Source organism: Mesoplodon mirus (assembly GCF_964341445.2).
Source record: "Mesoplodon mirus genome assembly, chromosome: 5".
In the NCBI taxonomy this organism is placed as follows: domain Eukaryota; kingdom Metazoa; phylum Chordata; class Mammalia; order Artiodactyla; family Ziphiidae; genus Mesoplodon; species Mesoplodon mirus.
In genome coordinates, this window is record NC_138980.1 from 69276372 (window position 1) to 69292564 (window position 16193).

Genomic DNA, 16193 nt, shown 5'->3' on the forward strand with positions numbered 1-16193 from the left:
TGTAGGCATCGGCTCTGCTTTCTTCATTTTTGAAGAAACACTGTATTTGGCACATCATGTATGAACAGTTATTGAGCACTTACAATGGTCTCAGGAAATGTGAGTTACGTATATTTGCTTATCTAATGCCCATAACACCTCTATGAAATAGGTGCTATTATTCGCTCTATTTAATAGATGAGAATACTGAAGCCTTCAGTATTCTCATCTGAAGAAATTGAGTAACTTATATCACTAGAAAGTTTGTGGAACTCATTGGAATAAAGTGGGTCTCTTCAGACCTTTGAGGTCCACAGCCTTGCCTGCAGGACCTGCAGTCTCAAAGGATGACTCTGATGCTGTGGAAACGCTTCTCTGTTGGAGAGCAGTGCTGCCCACAGAACTGGACTTCATGACTCAGGGACATGGGTGCATAATATTCCTCCTTCATTTCTAAAGAGTTTCTTAGAGATCTCAAAATGGGCTAATACATATTCTCATTATTGAACTTCAAAACAACCTGGAGACTGAGGTCAGGCATTACCATCCCATTTTATGATTCATGAAGCCAAAGCCTGGAAAGAAGTGACAGTAAGAGGTGGAGCTGGGACTTGAACCCAGGTCTTCTGATTGTTAGTTTGTCACTACATTCTCCCTTAATACATTCACAGCAAAGCAAAACAAATTTTAAAAAATCTCCAAACAAACAAACAAACAAGTGTTAAAGGTAGAAGCTGATTCTCAGGGCGGTATCTTCTGGTAGCATAGTGGGTTCTTTCCAGGAAGAGGGTGGGAAGAATGCTGACTTGAGTACAAAGTCTTCTGGGGAACTCCTGTCTCCCAGGAAATTGAGTTAGCCAGAGCATCCTGTTCCTGTTTTTTCTATCCTGTTGTGTCTTGAGTGTTGCTAACAGAAAGGGGGCTCTGGTCCCCAGACTCTGGGCCCTGTGTCCTCAGACCAAAGGGGAAAGGGAAGGAGTTTTTGTCTTGGGCCCCTTCTTTGTGTCCTCCTGCTCATGCCTCGCAAACCTCCTGGATCTCGGGGTGCCAGCCCTGGGTGAGAAGCTCCTGCCCAATACCTCCCTTGTTGCCTCCTCCCCACCAGATGCTCCTTCCTGGGAGGATTTCTGAAGGTTTTCAGTGGGAGGTTCCTGATGGGCAAATAAGCAGCTGACTTCAGAGAGAAGGGACCCAGATTCACATCCTGCAATGCCCCAGAGTGTGAGAGATGGGGAGGTGTGGGGGGGCTGACTACTTCCTGCCTTGGTTTATGTTTGAGGACTTCTGGTTTGTTCACCAAGTCACCTAGGATACACATCACTGCACTTCTATTTTCCTCCTTTTCAAAACCCAAGCTCTTCTACTTTTGGCTTTCTGAGCTCTGAGGAAGAATTCCTTACAGCTCAGAATTTTACTTTCTCACCTCCTCCTGTTCTTTTCACTCCTCCAAATGCTAGGTTTTTCAGTCAACCAAAGATAAAGGTGGGAAGACCAGGTATGGCTCTGGGCCACCGGGATGTAGGCACTGGTTTGCCTGACTCACCTGCTGAGCTCAGCCAAGGCTGGTCCACAGAGCCTCCCTGTCCTATACTTTGTCAGTTTTCTCTCTGCTGTTTCTTGGGTGTTGCCAACACATTGGAAGACTCTGGTCCTAAGACTTCTTGGGCTAGAAAGAGTGTATAGGGAGAATCCTGTTACTTTCCAAGCCTCCGGGCCAAGAATGAATTCCCATTGTCCAAAGAAAATTGTTTACTTGCTTTTATTTAAAAATCTTTAGGAACGGACACTTTAAAAATGACTATCTAGTCTTAAATATTCCCATAGTTAGGGAGGTGTTTTGAATGTCATACTTAAAATCTATGCTTTAACTAAAGGCTTTTTTCTGTTGACATATAGAGAAGTAAGACCAGCTTCTTACGTTTTGACAGCTGCTTCCATTTGTAAAAGATCTGACTTTTAAATTTGTCTTGTCTTGTACAAGCATCCCTGAGCCTCAGGATGGGTGAGCTTTAACTGTGGTTTCAGTTATATCATTAGGCTGGTGGGGAGCAAATGGGGAGCCCTTTTTGTCCAGTGAAAGATGGAAAAGATTATTTATAACTCAGTCATTGAGAGTAAAGTATTAACATTTAGAGAATATGGATGAAGGCATACGGGAATTCTTTGGATCTGAAATTCTTACAACATAAAAAGTTAAAGATGAGTTTTGCAAGAAATTATTTAAACCTTAAGTTCTTCATTTGTTTGGTTTTTAAGAAGTTGATGAGTGTGATTAGCATGCTCTGATTTTCCTTTTCATTGTGCAGCTGTGGCAGAGTTGATGTTTCATCAGCCTCCCAGGCTGGAGGGACTCAGAATCTCACTCCAGGGGCCAGCCAGGCCAAGTGGGGGTTGGGGAGCTTCTGGAATTATCCAAGAAGCTCTCAGGGCAGAGCGGGGCCACCACAGAAGGAAGGGGAGAGGTCTGGAGGGCAAGGAGCACAGATGCTCCTGGGGCGATGGTGCAGGGTTATGAGAACCGAGGAAGGAGCAAAGTCTGGGGCAAATGACAAAGGTCGCTGTGACCTCCAGAGCCTGCTACATCAGGAATTGTCAGCCCTTGGGCTGGTTCACCTTGAAGGAGCTTGCAAAACACGTTTTCAATTCCTCTCTCATCAGAGCATGGGAGGGAGTGAGACGTGGTTTTTACCTCCATTGTACAGATGGGGATAATGAGACCCAGGGAGGTGATGCCATTGGCTCAAAGACACAACTCATAAATGACAAAGCCGGGACGTGAATCTAGGTCCTTCTTTCTGAAGTGCATGCTCTTTCACTGGCAAATGCCTCTGTAATAGCAGGATGGTGGCCTGGGCAAATGCCAGGGTAGGAATTGTCCTTGGCATTTCCCTTGTGTGGTCCTTGGGCCTGTGAGTTTTATCTTGTTCTAGTTGTCCCCGAACTCCCCTCCACCTTAGAGCCTCTATAGGCTCAGCCGCTGTGGACTGTTCCCAGTGGTGGTGGTGCCAGCTGTGTTGGCGCCACACCTGGACAAAAGCTTAGTTGAGCCTTCTTGTGAACCAGATTCTCACTATAGCAGGCTTGACTTGGGCAAGATGGGATGAACCCTTCTGCCAGCCTTCTAATGTTGACTTCCTACCAGAACCCCCAGAGACTCTGAGCCACACAGCAGTTCTGACCCACTTTTGTTTGGCTGAGCTGCAGGGGACACCGTCTGCAACTCTGCCAGCCTGTGCCTTGAGGGGAAATGAGCTCAATTAAGTAGGCAGGCCCCTGTGAGGCTTCTCTGCAACACCATTATTAATCTCATGGAGCATGGAAAAAATATAACCTCGCATCTCTCTGCCCCATTTTCCTCTGTGATGATGTTCAGGACAGAGGGTCACACAGGGGGATGCCTTTGGTGCTGCATTAAGAGGCTGGTTTCCCTCCAGCCAGGATGTCTGCCTTTCTCTCTGCCTCCTACCTCCCCCAGAGCTCCCAGGACTCTGCTCTGAATCCCACAGATTGTCATGGCCTTGGTTCATGGAAGGGCAGGAGTGTGTTATAACTTTGTTTTCTGAACTTCTGCTTTTTTTTGGAACAGAGCAGCACTTTCCAGAGGTGATGCTGGGGGAAGAATTTCTTAGCCTAAGTCTGGACCAGGTGTGCAGCTTGATATCCAGTGACAAGCTGACCGTTTCTTCAGAAGAGAAGGTATGACATGGCCCTTCTTTGAAACAGGAGCCTCTCTCGTCATGGGAAGGACTTGTGGTTCAGTGAGACCTTTTCTTTTTCAAATTAAAAAAAGATCTTATTTTTTTGTCCCCCTTTTTAAAAAAAAAAAAAAAAAAAAACAGCTTTCTGGCCCACGACCACTACATTCACTTTATGGACCCTTTAAAGAAGGAGTGATGGTGATGATGATGATGGCGACAAAGCTGCCTCCCTTTTTTTTTTTTTTTTTTTTTTTGCCTCCGTTTCTTAAACGTTTATAGTTTGCCAAGCCCTGTGCTAAGTGCTGGATGTTCTTCAGTTCACTCAGCCTTCACCTCAGCCCCGTGAAGCAGGCATCGCTGTTGTCCTCACATTACAGATGAGGAAACAGACTCAGAGGATTTAATTAGCTTGTTCAAGGTCACTCAGCTGGTTTGCATGTCACCTGGTCTTAACCACAGTCCCACACAGCCTCTTTTGTGTATCACTGAGCATTTAAGCCAGAGCAGACCTTTGGGGAACATCTACTCCAATAGGGAATTGGAATTTTTACTGATGAGGAAACCGAGCCCCAGAGAGGGGATAGAAACTGCTGAAGGTCACACACAGTTTTTCGGTGGCCAAGCCAGGACTAGAACCCAGGTCTCCTGACCCTAGTCCCCTGACTCATTGACCACACACGTCTTCCTCTGTGCTAGAAGCTTGGCTTCTGCCCCTGCTTTAGCTGACCTGTGACTGCTGATCTGTCCTACTTCCCAGCCTTCCTTATCTTTGACCCTATGCTAGGAATATTCTCTACTTCCCTCTTCACCTGGTTGAATTCCCAAACATTTCAGATTTTTCTTCTACCAGGAAGAATATCTTTACTCCAGGATATTCAGTCTACTATACTGGAAGTAACATACACTTCCATGTTGGCCACTGGGGTCCAAATCTCATCTCTAGTATTTACAAATCAGTTATGTGACCTTGGGCAAGATATTTTGCTTCTCCATCTATTTCCTCATTTGTAAAGTGTGGGTAGTAATAGAACATGTTCCACAGGGTGGTTGTGGGGATTGAATGGGATAAGGTATATAAAATGCCTAGTATAGTACATGCTACCTAGTGGGTGCCTAGTCAGTGTTAGCTGAATTGGTTATTGACTGTGCATCTGGAATTAATCCCTTTTTCCTCTGGGATAACACTTAACCTTGTTCTGCTTTATATTGTAGTTAGTTCGGAGCTGGTCTTACCTCCTCCACTCACTTGTGAGTTCCCTGATGGTAGGGACCACACCTTACTCACCTCTGCAGCCTCAGAGATGCTCAGTAAATGTTTCTTGAATTGTCCTAGTCCAATCTTAGCATCCAAGCTTGAGGCCCTTTCCTGAGGGAATATTCAAGGAAAAGCTCTTGAGAAGGATTTTATATTGGAGATGAGACTGCATCCAAAGGTACATGTCCAGAGAATGGGTGTGAAATTCACAAGCCCCTGCCTGTTGTCCTGCAAAAGTTTGATCAAGAAGAAAAGCAGTTGTCAGTTGGAACTGTGGGCTGTCCTGAGACTTCAGGGGGATCCCCAGAAGGTGAGTGGCACAAGCTGGACTCTCCCATAGGCTTAGGGAGGTCTCTGCTTCCATTAGCTGATGTGAAACAGCACCTCCAGGGGAAAGAATGCTTCTGGCCAGGCCACAGGCCCCTTCCTCCCCCAGCCTCAGAAATGGAGAGGCTTTCCTCGCTTCTTGCTAAGCTTGTGTACTTTCTTCTCTGGACTGTGCTACCAAATTGGCACAATTTGATGGAATGAACCAGTCATTTGGCTCTGTGAATGTTGGGCTGTTGGCCAGTTTAGGGTCTGCTTGATCATGTCCTCAAGTGTAGTTTGAGAAAATGGAAGCAGGCACATAAGTAGCAGGATTTGAATCAACTTAGGGTGTTGGATTGAGAGGGAGACCCTTCTATCTTAAATTCATCCTGGCCCATCCTTCTCTGAGATCATAGTAGGTTTTAGGTGAGGGCTTATCTATGCGTGCTATGCCAGGACAGGGGTGGAGGTGGGTTGTTAGTAGGGAGGGGCATTATAGTGCCCTGGAAACCACTTGGGTTTTGGACTTGGACAGAACTGGTACCACGCTCAGCTTGATGCTTACTGACTGTATGACCTTGAGAAGTCACTGGTTTCTTTGAACCATAATTTACTTACATGTAAAACTGAAGTACTAAGAGTGCCTCCCTTATAGAGTTGTCACGAGGGTTAGAGATAATGGGTGAAAAGTAGTCAAATACGGTGTTTGATAGGTGCTCAATAAATGGCAGCTATCATTGTAATTATCACAGTTCTCTATTTGGAGGTACCAGTGATAATGGTAATGGTATTGATTTGCCATTGGTAATGGTGAAACAAAGCGTGGTGTTAATTGCATCTTTCCAGAAACAAAGAAACATGACAATAGATGTACACTCTTAAAACTTGTCTATAGTGACTTTCATTTATTCATTTGCTTACATATGGGTTCCTCTTTCTGTAGAATCAGTTTGGAGTGTAGGTATTTTTCACATTATTGATGTTGTGTATCATATGTGGTTCTCAGAAGTTATGTGTAACTTCAGAGTTATGTGATGCTTTTCAGAAAGTATATTACTCATGATCTTGAGCCCTTTGGTATGTTTAAGGTTAGCTATGTAATTTTGAGTCTTATTAATGAATAGTGGGGTTTGGCCTGCATTTTCTCTTTGGCAAAACCCATATATTTTTTTTCCCCTTAATTGCTCACATATTGCTGGAAGTTAAATAGCTGGAAGCTTTTGACAATTAGATGTTTGTCATTTGAACGCTAGCCCTTAAGGCTTTGAAAATTCTGTGATCTGTTCCAAGAGGTTTGGTGATTTCTACTCCCTTTAATTACATTGCGTGTGATAGGCATAATCGCTTGCATGCACAATAGCTTTTTCTTGCGATATAGTGAAATTTTTTGAAGTAGTATCAGGGATCTTCATTTAGGTTAAAGTCCAACTGATTTAAGTTAAAATCCAATTTCATTTAAGTTAAAATCCAACTGATTTAATGTTAACATTTGCAGAAAATTCAATTGCGTCGGCAGTCAAATGACCTGTATTCAGCAAAATTGACACTTGAACCGCAGTATCAGTTATATTATGACTTACTTCTCTACCAGCAGCTCACAGGTTTCTTTCAACATATATTATAAAATGCAGCCAGGTTTCAGATGCATCTTAAAACCATGCATCTTAAAATAGAGGAAATGTGGTATCTTACTATTAATGATGATTTTAAGTGTCTGTGGCTGGGCCCAGGCAGCTTGCTTGTTGGAAGTTTGAAAGTATAGGTTCTGCAGCCAGAATAACTGAATTCAATCCTGGCTTCACTACTTTAACAAGCTGAGTGATCTTGGGCCAGTTATTTATCTCCTACCAGAATGTATACACCATGTATAGTCAGGAATTTTGACTATCTTATGGTGGCTTCTAGAGTGGTGTCAGGTCCATAGTAGATACCAAAAAATATTTGTTGAAGGAATAAATAAAAGAACCTAAGTCTCAGTTTTCTCATCTGTGAAGGCGGGTAATGATAGTGTAGTATCTATCTTATAGAGCTGCTCTGAGGATGAAATGAGGTGATACATGTAACCATTGACTGGGGCCTTTCTCAAGGGGAAGCTCTTCCCGGGCCCCATATGGGTCTGGGTGGTTGGCGTGACCTGCGGCTCTGTGCCAGGCAGGAGCTGAGGGTGATAGCTGTCTCTGGGTCGCCAGCACCCCCAGCACCATCTGGGCCTCTCTGAGGGCTCAGGTGCTGTTCTTCCTCCAAGAGCACTTGCTTTTGCCCACGACTCATCCCCTTCACTACGCTCAAGCTCCTCGAGGGCTGTAAGGGTACCGTAGCCATCTCTGTGTCACGCACAGTCCTGACCCAGAGCCCTGGGAAGCACTAGGAGGTGCTCAGCAGATGTTCCCCAAGGGAGTGAAGAGGCAGACTGGGGCTGGACTCTGCCCTGAGCCAGCCGATATTATGGGGATAATTTTAATATTTTTCCAGAGAATAAGGAGAAATTTGGGAACTAGAGGTCAGAGGGAGGCATGGATCTTTTCCATTTTCTCTCCTGTTTTTCCTCCGTGTGGTTTTTGTTTTAAAATTCCTGTTATTTGAGAGAGGACAAGTGGGTGTGGTAGGAATCACAAAATCACTAGTTCTTTGGTTAGGACTTTCCTCCCCTCTCCCCTGCTTACCCCTGCCCAGTGAGAGGGAAAACACAGAGAAGCAAGCCCCTCCCAGGCACCTGATTCTTTCCTATGGGAGGTGTCGCAGGGTTAGAGCTAACCCTGTGAGCAGAAAGCCTGTTTTTTGCATACCCTTTGAGACACGAAGTTCAGCTGTCACCATGGGCAGCCTCATTGACCCAGGGGCAGGGTAAGCAACCTTCCAGGACAAACACACTGCAAGGAGAAGAGATATGACTCCTGAGTTCTACTGCAGTTTTGCCACTGAGTTGCTGGTTATTGGACTTTTCGGAATCTTTGCTTTCCTAGCTGGTAAATATCTTTCTACTTCTCAAGGGTTCCATGCCTTCCTATGAAACACTATTGAGGCTTCTCAGAGTAAGAACTAGCGGGGAAATGGCCACATGTTAGATACAGGTCAGGAAGAAATTGGTTGAGTTTCTTCAAAAAATTAAATTAGTGCCAAGTATGTGTTATAATGAGAAGAACAGGTTAGTTTCTCTCTGCATGATCACATTTTTATGTACTTTTATCTCCTAAAACTCTCATCAGGGGACAAATTCTGATATTTTATCTCCTGGAAGGGATTGGACCTTGTCACCTGGGATCATTAGTGTTGCAGGCTCTCCTGTCTGAATTCCTAGCCTCTCCCGCCAGCACCGGTGGTCGGTCTGGGGTGTGGGCAGGAGCTCCTCAGCCAGTAGACTGGGCTTTAGTGCTTGCTGCTGAGGCATCATCCAGCGCTCAAAGAAGTACATCCTGTGCTTAGGCCGAGCTGTTGGCAGCCCCGCCACACTCTGAGGTCAGCATTCGAGTTGCCAAATCCTCAGCCTGCAGACAATGATGTGGCCTGGGCCCCTAAGTCAGTGTTACTCTTCTTACTGCTCTCCTTTGGAGAGTGCAGTTCAGTAAGTGCCTGTGACGGGAGTACCACCCCACTAGGACCAAAGATCTATCTTGGCTGCTCACTGTGACTATTTCACACATCGTTGAAAAAAAGAAGCTCAGAGTAAGTGAGCTTGGAGTCAACTCAGAGACATGAGCAAATACAAAGTGCACGGTTCAACTTTTTACAAAGTGCAACACCCACAAAGCCAGCATCCATATCAAGAAACAGACCTCCAGGCCTTCCTTCCAGTCACTGCCCCCCATCCCGAGAAGCCAAACTACTATTCTGACTTCTCAGTAGATCAGTTTTGCCAGTTTCTGAACTTTGTGTAAATGGAATCCTGGTGTGTGCATGCTTTTGTGCCTGACTTCTTTTACCCAGCATACTGTTTTGCATATCATTTCTAACGCTTACAACAGCTCTCAAGGCCATTTGGAGAGGAGGAGACTAAGGCTTATTGACAATAGACAGCTCTGTGATTTGAAGCTGACTGTGCCTGCCACCCAGGCCCCTGGTCTTTATTAATGAACCCCCACCCCGATGGGGAGACCCTTACTCATTACTATTCAAGAGCTTGTTGGGAGTTCCCTGGTGGCCTAGTGGTTAGGACTCCAGGCTTTCACTGCCATGGCCCAGGCTGAATCCCTGGTTGGGATCCCGTGAGCTGTTGGACCTTTCCCCTTGCCAGTAAAGGGCTCCCCCCTTTACTCAGTGTGCAGGAACATCTGGCTTGGCTGCCTCAGTAACTTAGTGGGTGGGGTAGAAGGATCGGGTTCATCTGGTATTTTCTGGCCAAGGCTTGTGCTTATGTTGGAGGTGTGAGCCGAGGACGATGAAATCCAATTTCCTCCATCTCCTCTCCACATAGCAACCTTGTAGCACTCAAGAAATTGGTTCTGGAACATGAAGCAGTGAGGAAATGATGCTATTTCTTTGTCTAAAAGTGAAACCCTAAGCGTGCCATGTGGGCAGCCAAGTATTTCATCGCGGGACCCATGAAAAGTATTTTCATCTGAGTAGACATCACCCTGTCCCATGATTGAGGCCACAGGGTCTCTGCTTAGATTTTACAGACCAGGGGTTGACACAGTTTTCCTTTAAAGGGCCAGATAGTAAATATTTTAGGCTTTGTGGGCCACAGCGTCTCAATTCAGCTCTGCTGTTGAAGTGTGAAAGCAGCCATAGACAGTTTGTCATGAGTGAGTGTGGTTGTGTTCCAAGGAAATTTTATTTACAAAAACAGGTGCATGTGGCCTGTTGGCTGAGGTTGGCCAGCTGGGTAGCTGCTGAGAATAACGGGTAAGAGCCTGAGCACTGGAGATGGGCTTGTGTGGGCCCAGCCCTGCTGCTTTCTGGCTCTGGACTTGGATGAGTCAGTCAGTAAGGGGCAGGAGTGTCTACTCAGTGGCCGTCAGGAGAGTCCATGGTTACGGTGTCTCTGGGGAGTGTGGCACAGGGCCTGACACAGCATGGACATGAACTGCTGCTGCTGCTACCTGTTGCCCCTTTGCCTTGGCCAGTCCTTTGATGGCAGGGGCCGTTGGGAGAGATTTTAGGCACATAGGCTATTTGGAAGTTTATTTGCTTATTTTCCAAGCATGATGTCTAAATGAAAAAAATAGGCGGCCTTCTCTAGCTGCTGAGAAGGTCACCGTTGCTGCCGAGTGCTGTGGCTTTCACAGCTGAGTAGGTAAACAGTGCAACTGAGTGGAACCAGTTAGACAAGTCAAGCCAAAAATAAAGATAAGGTTAAATATCAACGTCATTAGACTCAGCCTGCTTTGCAGCTTTTATAACAAAGACTAAGCTGGTTGACAGGGAAGGGCGTGATCAGTAAATCCCACCTACTCAAGGCCTTGCAGCTCATTCTTCATGAAAGCTTTCTGAACCAGTCACCAGCTCTGTGCCTGGCATTGTGCTCAGTGGCAGGAAGTGCAGAGACAGAGCTGGTACACTTCTCACCCTGCAGGAGTTACAGTCCAGTAAAGGGAAGTGGAAGGAAGTGTGGGTAACCACAGTGCAGGGCAGAACAGGACCATGGCTGCCCACCTCCTAACACAGCAAAAGCAAGGAGTCTCCAGCATCCTTTGGTCTGTGGCCTGGCTCTGCCCTCCCCACCAAGATACCAGCCTCTGCTTCCCCAATCCTGCTGTCTGTTCCAGCCTGCTTACATGCTTATTCTGAACTCATTTGTCCATTCATTCATTAAAACATATTTGAGTGTGTGTTATGCGCCAGCAAGTAAGACAAGGTCCCTGTTCTCAGGGATCTTAAGGGCTACTTGAAGAAACACACAACTGTTTACAAAATAATGTGATAAGGGTGAGACACATAGGTCTGTGACAGTTAATAATTTTAAAAAATGAACTAGACAAGGAGAATTTCCATGGTGTGTGTGTGTGTCTATGTTTGTACACATATAGGTTATTTTATATAGAAATGGTAGCAAACTATACATACATACTGCTCTTTCCCTTCTGTTCCATTCCACTCATCTCTCTTCCCTTCCCTTCCCTTTCCTTTCTGATGGATTCCTTCCTGATATCTTGTTCAATCTGAGTATGCTTAGCCTGACTTAAGTATATGTTTAGGAAATAGGGCCAAAGCATTATTAACATATCAATACACACAAAAATATAGTTAGGGTAAGAAAAATTGGAGTTTTTTTTTACCCACCCCAGGAGATACAGCTTTCAACTTTGAATTTTGAAATTGTAAATTTTGTTGTAGGATTGAGATCAAATCGAGAAATTAATTGAGAACAATCAACGTTATACCACGTGGGAGATAGCTGACATACTCAAAATATCCAAATCAAGCACTGAAAATCATTTACACCAGTTTGGTTGTGTTCTTTTCTTCTCCCTTCCACTTTTTATTTTGAAAAATTCCAAACCTATAATAAAGTTGGAAAGAATGAACATTCATATACTCTTTCCCTAGATTCACCATTTGTTAACGTTGTGCTTCACTTGCTTTCTCTTTCTCTCTCTCTCTATTTAATCTTTTATTTTGCTGAACCATTTGACAGTAAATTGCAGACATCATGACACTTTACCCCTAAGTATTTTAGCTTGCACCACCTAAGAACAAGGAAATTCCCTTTTCTAGCCATAAACCATTATCATACCAAAGAAATATCTAGTCAGCATTCAGATTTCCTAACAGTCTCAGAAGAAGTCTTTCATGGTTGTTTCTTCTTAATACATGATTCAAACAAGGATCATGCCTCCCATTTAGTTCTCATGTCTCTAAATCCCCTTAATCTAGAACTGTCTCCCTGCCTCTTTCTTTTTTAAGTGTTTTTCATAATGCTAACAGTTTTGAAGAATCCAGGACACCTGTGTTGTAGAGTGTCCCACACATGGAATTGTCTGATTGTTTCCTCACTGTAAGATTCAGGTTAAACATTTAGAAAGAATACTACCTAGGGGATGCTGTTTCCCTCTCATTAAATCACATTCAGGAATGTATTGGGTTGGCCAAAAGGTTCTTTTGTTTTTTTCCATAAGATGGTTCTAGTAGCACTTAGTTTTTTGTTTTTCTTTTTTTTTAAGATTTATTATTTGTTTATTTTTAAAATTTATTTTTGGCTGCATTGGATCTTGGTAGCGGCCCATGGCATGTTTGTTGAGGCATGCAGGATCTTTCGTTGCAGCATGAGGGCTCTTTGCTGCAGCGCGTGGGCTTCTCTCTAGTTGTGGCATGTGGATTTTTTTCTCTCTCTAGTTGTGGTGCATGGGCTCCAAGGTGCATGGGCTCTGTAGTTGTGGCGTTCGGGCTCCAGAGCATGTGGGCTCTGTAGTTTGTGGCACGCAGGCTCTCCAGTTGAGGCGCGCAAGCTCAGTAATTGTGACACGCAGGCTTAGTTGCCCTGCGGCATGTGGAATCTTAGTTCCCTGACCAGGGATCGAACCCACATTCCCTGCATTGGAAGGCGGATTCTTTACCACTGGACCACCAGGGAAGTCCCACTTAGTTGTCTTTAACTTCATTTGAAACAATTTTGTTAGATTGTATTGTGACAGCATGCATATTTGCATGCATTAAAAAAAAAGACATCAAAATTGGTGAATTTTTGTGTAGTCATTTTAATATTGAAGATGGAAGGAAAAAAGCAACATTTTCGGCATATTATGCTTTCTTATTTCAAGAAAGGTAAAAACCAACTGAAATGCAAGAAAAGGTTTGTGCAGTGTATGGAGAAGGTGTTATGACTGATCGAACATGTCAAAAGTGGCTTGTGAAGTTTTGTGCTGGAGATTTCTCGCTGGACGATGCTCCACGGTTGGGTAGACCAGTTGAAGTTGATAGCGATCAAATTGAGACATTAATTGAGAACAATCAACATTGTATTACGTGGGAGAGCTGACTTATTCGAATACCCAAATCAAGTGTTGAAAATCATTTGCATGAGCTTGGTTGTGTTCATAGCTTTGATGTTTGGGTTCCACATAAGTTAAGCGAAAAAAACCTTCTTGACCACATTTCTGCATGTGATTCTCCACTTCAACGTAATGAAAACTTTCTGTTTTTAAAGCAAATTGTGATGGGCGATGAAAAGTGGGTACTGTACAATAACGTGGAATGGAAGTGATCGTGGGGCAAGCGAAATGAACCACCACCAACCACACCAAAGGCCGGTCTTCATCCAAAGAAGGTGATGTTGTGTATATGGTGGGACTGGAAGGGAGTCCTCTATTATGAGCTCCTTCCGGAAGAACCAAACAATTAATTCCCACAAGTACTGCTCCCAATTAGACCAACTGAAAACAGCATTCAACGAAAAGCCTCCAGAATTAGTCAACAGAAAATGCATAATCTTCCATCAGGATAACGCAAGACCACATGTTTCTTTGATGACAAGGCAAAAACTGTTACAGCTTGGCTGGCAAGTTCTGATTCATCAGCCGTATTCACCAGACAGTGCACCTTCGGATTTCCATTTATTTAGGTCTTTACAAAATTCTCTTAATGGAAAAAAATTCAATTCCCTGGAAGACTGTAAAAGGCACCTGGAACAGTTCTGTGCTCAAAAAGATACAAAGTTTTGGGAAGATACAATTATGAAGTTGCCTGAAAAATGTCAGAAGGTAGTGGAACAAAATGGTGAATATGTTGTTCAATAAAGTTGTTGGTGAAAATGAAAAATGTGTCTTTTATTTTTACTTAAAAACCGAAGGCACTTTTTGGCTAACACAATAATATAAATTTGTCCTATTTATTAGTGGTGCTGACTTTGACCACTTGTTAAAGGTGATATCTGTCAGATATACCCATTTGAAGCTCCCCCACTCTCCCCATGTAGTGAATAAGTAATCTGTCAGGTGACAATTTGAGAACCTTGAATATCTTTTTTCCCAACAACTTTTCACCCAATGATTTCAGCATCTATGGACAATCTTTGCTGAATCAGTTATTACATTGGTGGTTGCAAAACAATGTTATTCTTATTCTGTCATCCTTTTTACCTTATTAGAAAACATTTTTCTGGGAAGAGCAGCCCTTCCCACACTTTTTAAAGTGTCCTTACGGACTCATGGATTCTTTTTTTATTCTTTGGATTATGATTCATTACTATCCTTTTCTTTTAACTAAAAGTATTTTAAATTGAGGTACGATTTACACACAGTGAAATGTTTAGATATTAAGTGTAAAATTAGATTCATTTTGACAAATGCATATGCTTACATAGCTCCCGCCCTATCAAGATAAAGAACATATCCATTACCAGAAGAAGTTTCCTTTGGCCCCTTCCCAGTCAGCGCAGAACTGATTTCTTCATTATTATTTTTGATGTTTAAATTGTCCCAAACGTCAGCAATGAAAAAGCACCATCTAGCTCGCTCTGTGTCTGTTCGTTGTGTCCCCCTTAATCTTTGAGCACTTTCTTGCTTTCTGGCGCAAAAAGTGTTTTGTCTTATTACTAGTTGTTATTGTTATTATTGTTTTTTAACAGCTGAAAATATCCCATGGTATTGATACTAGTTTAATAATTTCTCCACTAGTGGATTCTGGATTGTTTCCTTTTTTATCCTGTTACAAAAACGCTGCAGCAAACATCTTGGAACACGTATTCTTGCACCACTTTTGTGAATGTTTTTGTTGACTAGAGCTCTAGAAGTGATATTTCTACGTCAAAGATATGCACATTTGAATTTTTGATTGATATTGCCAAATTCTTCCTTCCCTTCTTTTTTTTTTTTTTTTTTGTGGTAAGAGGGCCTCTCACTGTTGTGGCCTCTCCCGTTGCGGAGCACAGGCTCCGGCCGCGCAGGCTTGGCGGCCATGGCTCACGGGCCCAGCCGCTCCGCAGCGTGTGGGATCTTCCTGGACCGGGGCACGAACCCGTGTCCCCTGCATCGGCAGGCGGACTCTCAAACACTGTGCCACCATTAACAGTGGTGGTTTCCCCACTGTCTTACCAACATTGAAGTTTATGTGTCTCTGTGTATATGGTGGTGCAGAATTTGAATTTGAACTTAACCTTGAGTAAGGCAAACATCCAAACCATAGATTCCCCTTTTTGGTTCCAAGCCCCATTTTGATTTGTATAGAAATGAAATCTCTCCTCAAAGGAGAGGTCTGACCCAAGGAGAAATTTTTGCCATTTTCTGTCATTCAGTGTCACATTCACCATTACAGCCAGCTTTTGCAGAGGATATCTTTATTGTTTTTATTCTGCATTAAATGAACATAGGAGATAGATGAAGAGACGGGGGTGTGTGATGGGGATGATGACATTGCCCCCAGGGCTTCTGGTCCTCTTGGACAGTCTTTGTAAAATTTGGTTCAGAGTTACTGCTCTGTATTTCTACCCTGAGGTAACTATTGGAATTGATTTTTGTTTTGCGATGAACCTTGATGATTCTGTGTTTGGGGTTGCAGGTTTTTCTTAGCGTACCTGTGTGTGTGTGTGTGTGAGAGAGAGAGCACTCTCTGACGTCAGAGAGTAGAGACTTGGTGTTTTTGTTTTATTTTAAGTATTAAATTTAAAGGTGTTTAAATTAGCTTAAACACCTTTGTGGATGACTTGTAACTTTTCTTTCTTTTTTCAGGTTGAGGAAGTTGTTTGAAAGCTGTTTAAAGTTATTGTCTGTTTGCAAAAGTTACCTGTGTTGATTTTCCTTACAGGTATTTGAAGCTGTGATTTCATGGATCAATTACGAGAAAGAAACCCGTTTAGAGCACATGGCAAAGCTGATGGAACACGTCCGTCTCCCTCTCTTACCGAGGGATTACCTTGTCCAGGTGAGTGCTATGTGAAGAACCAAGCGCTTCCCTGCTCACCCAGGCCTCCTAGGAGTAGCAGCGGGCAACCCCGGTTGTATGGTGTGGCGAGTTTCATGGGTTTTTTCTGTGGAGTGAGGGCACCGACCCACTGGGTTCAGTGTGAGGCATGGTAGTGT

The 16193-nt window shown here is 43.7% G+C and overlaps 1 protein-coding gene across 1 annotated transcript in view; it reads left to right on the top strand.

Moving 5' to 3' along the window:
• KLHL3 (kelch like family member 3) overlaps positions 1–16193 on the top strand; it is a gene marked incomplete at both ends in the record, with an annotated part of 109948 nt that overhangs the window by 60475 nt on the left and 33280 nt on the right. Inside the window, 2 exons of the mRNA XM_082621730.1 lie at positions 3566–3675; positions 15919–16035. Of these exons, the coding sequence (XP_082477856.1) occupies positions 3566–3675; positions 15919–16035 (227 nt within the window). The remainder of the gene's footprint in view (positions 1–3565; positions 3676–15918; positions 16036–16193) is intronic.